This window comes from Limulus polyphemus, unplaced genomic scaffold (assembly GCF_000517525.1).
Source record: "Limulus polyphemus unplaced genomic scaffold, Limulus_polyphemus-2.1.2 Scaffold85, whole genome shotgun sequence".
NCBI lineage: Eukaryota > Metazoa > Arthropoda > Merostomata > Xiphosura > Limulidae > Limulus > Limulus polyphemus.
Window position 1 is genome coordinate 38,337 of NW_013665695.1, and position 7,064 is coordinate 45,400.

The 7,064-nt window shown below is 31.7% G+C and overlaps 1 protein-coding gene across 2 annotated transcripts in view; it reads left to right on the plus strand.

The window, feature by feature from the left end:
- LOC106468068 (protein FAM102A-like) overlaps positions 1-7,064 on the plus strand; it is a 28,271-nt gene that overhangs the window by 9,870 nt on the left and 11,337 nt on the right. The window contains exons 4-5 of one of the 2 annotated variants that reach the window (XM_022396964.1): positions 1,040-1,188; positions 2,006-2,189. In XM_022396964.1, the coding sequence (XP_022252672.1) occupies positions 1,040-1,188; positions 2,006-2,189 (333 nt within the window). The remainder of the gene's footprint in view (positions 1-1,039; positions 1,189-2,005; positions 2,190-7,064) is intronic. The other variant, XM_013928470.2, reaches the window with a different exon arrangement.

The following is a 7,064-nucleotide window of genomic DNA, read 5'->3' on the forward strand; positions in this document are numbered from 1 at the left end:
CCCTCTTGATCATTTCTATATTTGAAGTTAACAATAAATCTAAAATAGCATTGTTTCTAGTAGGTTCCTTGATTAATTGGTGAAGACAGTCATCTTGAAAAGTTTCCAAAAACCTTTCTCCCTCATGGTTTGACTCTAGGATTTCCCAATCTGTATGCCTGAAATTAAAATCACCCATAATTATGACTTCATTAACAGCTGAAATCTTAATCTTATTGTAAAGTTTTGCACTAATTTCATCAGTATCATTTGGTGGTCTGTAACAAATTCCCACTGTTTTTTTCCCTTCATATCCACTAATAGAAATGCAAATGGATTCAATCTCCTTGCTGTTATCTTTGATATTCACAACTTCAGTGTAACTCGCATTTTACATATAAAGTACTCTATCCATATTAAATAGCCTGTAACCCTTTATTTCAAATAAATATGCTATCAAATTATCTATGTTTATATATATATATGTATTAGTTATTCCCATTATATCAAAATTATTCATTCCTTCCAGTGCTCTAAAGTCATCTATTTTATTTCTTATACTTCTAGCATTACGATAGTAACAATTAAGCCTACTCTTATAACTACTTCTGTACTCATTTCTTATGCTAAACTTTTCCCTTTATTCTTTTTGAAATTAGTTTATCCTGGCCCTTGTCACTGTCTAGTCCTAGTTTAAAACTTCCCTTACAGCTGAGTTAATAACTGTAGCAAACAAGCCAGTCCCTATCTTATTTAAATGTAAACCATCCATTTCAAAAAGCTTCCTTCTTCTGGTGTATTCCTTGCATGTAAAAGCTTAAGCTCCTCTTGAAATCCTACTGCTACAAGCTACACTTCTCTTTATCTATTGCCTCCACTTTAATTATACATCATTAATTCTGGGTCCCTTACGCATTGTTTTGTTGACTGTATATTTGTTTACTAAATCAATTTCATATTTTAACTCTTCAGTGTAGTAGAATCTTAACTCTGATTTCATTTTTTAAAGTGTTTGTGTTTCAAGCTGAAAAGTCAAAACAGTGCTTTTTTGTTTTTATAGGCCTTCCATAAGACCTGCCATTATTCCAAGGGAACCAGAAGAGCAGTTACTACCTGAAAGGAAGACAGAAGATTATTCTGAAAGTAGTTTAACTAGCAGTGGGTTTGGCAGCCTTCCAAGAAAGTCAAAAGGTGGGGGTCCATCATCAGGTTAGTTGTTACACCAAAGCTAAATTATTCAACTAATGATATAATAGTTTTGCTTTACTAGAAACACAATTATAAAGTCAAAAAAATGGTGTTCATAATCTATTTTTAGCATTCTTAGTAAAATGGTGCCAGTTAAATATCAACTGTGCTCTTTTTATTGGACAGTATTTGTTGATATTTCACAATTACAATCTGCAGTAGATGGCTTTTTATTAACCTATTGAAATTTATTTGTGAAATGAACTTAGGTAGCACCTTTTTCATTAATTCTTGCTGCAACCTTACATCTGTATTCCTGGCATTTGTATAAAGCAGTCACTTTTTCACTAAGTTCAGGTCTGTTCTGTATCATTACTGACCATTGGGCAACCCAGCACTTCCACCCATCCCTATCTTGTGCACGTTGTTGGTTTGTCTAGTTAAGAAAGCAAATACACAACACAAGTGCTTAGGTTTATAAAATACTTAATTGGTAGAGTACCATCAAGTTTTGATTAAGTTTGTTTTTGTGTTGATGTATCTCATCTTTTTTTGATGGAACACATCTTATTGATCAGTAGAATTTTATTCCAATGAATTTTTACAATAACAAATATTTTCTTTTCTGTGGAAACTGAGACTGGCCAAATCATGGCTCCTCATAAGTTTCATTTATCCATGGCATTCTGGAGAATGGTTAACCTAATTGTCACAATAACCTATTATTTCATAAAAACACTGAATAAAATGATGTTTCCTGTATTCGCTCACCAAATAAAAACCAAACTATTATGTGAGAAAACCCTCAGTTATAAAAATAAAAAATTTTGATCTGCAGGATCAGATGGCACTTCCACAGATGAGACTGAATGGAAGAAAGATGAACTTCTTGCACCTCAGGTAGAGTGTGAATCAGGCCACTCCCGTAATTCCAGTTATGCCAGTCAACAATCACATGCCTCAGGTTATAGTAGTCTCCATTCCCATTCTAGGCAAGGAAGCTCAGAGTCAGGACATCTTCGGTTAGTAGACTTTGTTGTCTTAATTTTATATTAAAATAAATATTGAGACCCTCCTTTTTAATAAATGACCAATCTCGTAACTGGTGGCATGATTAGGAATCCTCAGGAACTGTACACACAATTTGACATTTCTGTTAGGTTTTTATTTTCAACTCCCAAACAATGAAATGATGTAAGTTGCTTAGTCCTGTCATTTTGCAGTTTTAAATTAAATTTTACCTAGTTATTGGAACATATAGAGTGAACATTACAAAAAATTCCATTTCTTTTTTAATTTACATATGACATAACTCAAATATATATAAAATTCCAGTTTGTGAATTTGATTTTTTTTTTAATTTTAGGCCGAAGTAATACTCTGGTTTCATAAATCAGAATGGTTAGTAGTAATGAAATGGGTTATGAGATCAAATGAAATGGCAAGCAAAATCACCATGCCTTGCTTTAAATGAGTTGTTTTGTACTTTTGGGAACAAGTGATCTATGCATATGTGCTTATATACTTACTGAATGAAGGAATACCATATGAAGTGATTGTCTTTCTTGACAGCTCCTTAATGCAAAATTTTGCTTAAATCACACGTAAAAAATGACGAGTGAATGAAGGATGTCACCTGTAATGCATCCTTTGTGATGCACAGGAGAAATAGGGTTATTTACATTTTTTAAACTTTTCAATTCATTATAAACTGAAACATATATTCCATGTTTGCTATAATTTTCAGCAAAATAACATGTTGAGGCATTGACACGTAGATTTAAAGAAGAAAGATTTGGTACTACAAAATGATAACTTCAGAGTATGCACTTCACACAACATGTACAAGATACAGTTGTGGCTATAGTAATTTGACCATATTTGATATTGCTCAAGCTAAATTTTTATCACTTTGTTACAGTCTACTAATCTCTACTGAACTGGGAGTAACAGTAGCTTAAGCAGTTTAAAAGAGTAGAAAAAAGAGTTTTTATTGTATGTTTAGATCACAAGCCTGTAACTTCTCAGTTACATTACAGCATGACAACTATGTTTGGAAAACAGTGATTGCCTGAAATAGATGAAAGTATATATTGAACTTACATAGTAAAATAGCACTATTTTGTTCAAAGCTATTTTTACTTTCCTCTTAGGGAGCCTTATGTGTCACATCATGCTCAGAAAAATGACTAACACTGATGGTTTTTTTGGATCGTACTGATGTCAACCCAAAATAAAAATATGTGACTTTTTAAAACTTCAACTTGGAAGTCTATTTGGAAGAATGGCGACAAATTTATTTTTTATCAAATGTTTTAATTCACTGATGCAATTTCTCTTTGTAGGTGGATGTACCCATCTAAGTGTGATAGCTTGAAACAATTAAAAAAAACGTCTGCCTAAAATATTTTAACAATTAAGTGTTTGTTAAAGTGCAAATAATTTTAATGATAAGTAACAGTTATTACACAAAAGCTGATTCATGTATGTGATTTTTCTAATTAAGAATGTCATTAATTTTTTTATCCACTTGAAAACAATTTTTTTGAATAAATACTATATATAGTTCTCTCCTTGTCAAATATCCACTTAGGCCTATTCAATTACTCTAGAATTCCAGTTGACAAGCCAAACTATATTTTCTATTACTATCACACTAGTATTTTGTGTGTGATTCACTTATAATTGTGGTGCTAGTTATCATTTTGGTCTTCTTTCTTCAAAATATCCTCTGTTCCTAATGTCAAAGTGCACTCAGATTGTTTCAATTACTTCAGAACCATGCTTTGACAAAATAAATTATTATTCTTATCTCCTTTTTTACTGTTACTCTTACTCTAACATATTAAACATTTGGCCTGTGTTAATCGTCAGGCCTATCACTTCTATGGTAGTTAACTTCACACCAAAATTTTCTTTGTTGTAACTTTACTTTCTTCTGCTGTTGTCTGTCTGCTGTTTATGCTGGTTTCACATTATTTATATGTTTATCACTTAATCATCTGCATATCCTTCTAGAAATCTCTATATTCTCAACATCAATGTGTTGCACACGATGTTTGATAGTCTCAACATCAATGACTTATTAACACAACTTCCTACAATCCTCTGCTTTTAACTCTTATTATAACAAAAACTAAATAGTAATAAAATATTCACTCACAAAAATAAATTAATCAATAATATCTAAACTAAACAGTCTTTTATATCATGACAGTCACCTTTTGCCAAAATGTAAAGTTGGCTGTAAAAGTAGAATAAAGTTTTTTTTAGATAAAATTGTGTTTTTTGGAAAATTACTACATTTTCTTAAATTAGTGCATGTTAACTTAATGATTGCTTATTATATCTTACAAATTCAGACCATTGTTTAACAGTTACTTTGTTCCCACCCATCTTCATCTCTTTGGTTTCATTTTTCCAACCACATCTTGAATGTTTGTTCTTTTTTTCATGTATTAAAGCTGATAATAATAAATATGATGGCAATAATTGAACAAATTTTAATACCAAACTGCCAGTATATTAATATTGGAATAATCTGCGATTAAAAGCAATATAACAATTAGTGTATGACTATTTATTTAAATAGCAGACATCTAGAGCAACATACTTTAACAATAACTTATATGTTGTTTGTTGAATGACTGTTTACAGGAAGATGGTTAACAACTAGTTTGCTCTCTGTAATTCATTGCTCTCATCAAACTGTTGATCTATAGCATAATATTATAGTCACAGATATGTTGGATTATGAATCAAATGTATATCTAAAGACACAAAGGTGTAATAAAATCACAGAATAAAATAAAAACATTTCCATGTTTCTCTGTTTGGTTTAATGTTTGACTTTCATCGTATTTTTAACTCATTTTTATAAAGAAAAAATTAGCTAAAGACACAGGAATGTCAGATAAATAAATGGTTATTATTCCACAAAGATAGTAATGATATGTTTCTTCATGATTTTGTTGTAAAACGTTTTCATGTAAATACGTCTTTAATATATATGTCTTTTAATGTAAACCTGACTGGAAAATCTTTATTGTGAAAATAAATTATTAAAAAGAATTATTGTGACCAGATTTTTTATTATAATAATATCACTGAAATCTTTAATCATTTGAGTAAGTTTGAATTATAATATAAGTAAACCAACCTGTCACACACACGTGGTGCACTCTAGTGACAAAAATATGAACTATGACCAGGTCATCTTTGATCTCCCCCATGCCCTGAGACAACCAATCACCATCAGGCTGCATCCTATGGACGCATAAGTGCCGCCGTTACTACAGTTGATGCTATGATAAATAACACAAAAATACTTACTTTCACACAATTTATTCATAACATATTATTACAGTATTCATTATTACCTCATTATTACCATTATTACCTTTTGTATAAGGTTTATGAACTCGATATGTATATACTTAAAACATGGTATACACTGTACAATGGGCAGGGTGACTTTGTACAAAGAGGTAGCTGCCAAACATGTGTCAGTAGGGGTGCTTTTTGTTACCCACTTTCAACATCCAGCTCTTAATGCCCTTCCACAGTGTTTTGCATGATTAATTAATTGAATGTCTTTGGCTGCAGAAGTGTGTTACAGACAGAAGTTGAAAGGTCATGGGTCAAAGTAGGAAGTAGGTATAACTAAAGAAACAGCTCTCATATCAGCCTTATGGTGGGTGTTGAAGTAGAAACTTCAGCTGAGTGTGTGTATTATTGGAATAGTAGTGGCCATTTTTTTCATTTCATTCCTCCATAGTGAGATATATAAGACATTTGTATACCCACCCCCACACTGTGTATATGTTGTATTATAAAAAATTCAATAACATTCTTTTGTTTTTTGTGTAAGGACATGGCACCATCCATGAATTTAGTTAACATTAATTTATGTCAAAGATAATAAATGCTCAATAACAGCAATAATGAGAGATATAGGGTTGTGAACGACCATTAACATGCCCCTTGTTCTAAACTATCATACCACAAAGTTTGCTTCAGATTGGTCCAGCAACCTAGGGGTAGTTAGATAACAGACAGATACACATGGAAGTTGTGATATCCTATTGGTTGCTACCTTTTTGACAAAATGTAAAATGGTAACTGTTGTTAGTTACTTGTTAGTTAGTTGTTTTACTTATAAAACAGTGTACATATGTGATTAGATTTTTTTTATAGTGGTTCCTTTAGAAACCCATTTGATAAAGCATAATATCAATATTACTTTAATATGTAATCAAAAATACCTTTGGCACAAAAAATGTGCAGCCAAAAAGGATTTAACATGGGACTTAAAGGAATGAAATCAAAATTAGTGGCCCAATTGGTAGCTATACTTATAGCATTGATGACAATTTTATGCAAATATTCATTCATTAGTTAGCCAGGCCATATTTGTTGTTCAACTTGGGGCATAATGGTAGATAAAACAAAAGATGCAGCATAGCTAACTAATTGTTACGTCTCTGTTCTTTCTTAATTTCCAGTAGAAATTCTTCCCGAGAAACTTCAGCGATACAAGTCCTTTCTTAGATAAAACTAGTTTATTCTTTCTCAACAGAACTTTGCAATATACTTAATTTCCACACTTAAATGCACGCTACAATTCTCAACAAACGATTCATGCACTTTACTTACTACCGCAATTGACTCAATTGTCCATCTATATTTTCAATCTCTCTGTCTGCTATTCAATTCCGATTCATTGTCTGGCACACTTACATACAAGACTACCACACATCTAGCAAACACTCGAGCATTCGAGAATATCATGATGTGTTACTAGCATCACGTGACATCCGCTGTCGTAACACTGCCCCTTCTTTAGTATTGTTTGTCCTGAACAATAGCCACTTACATTAAACCAATAGAAAATTAAC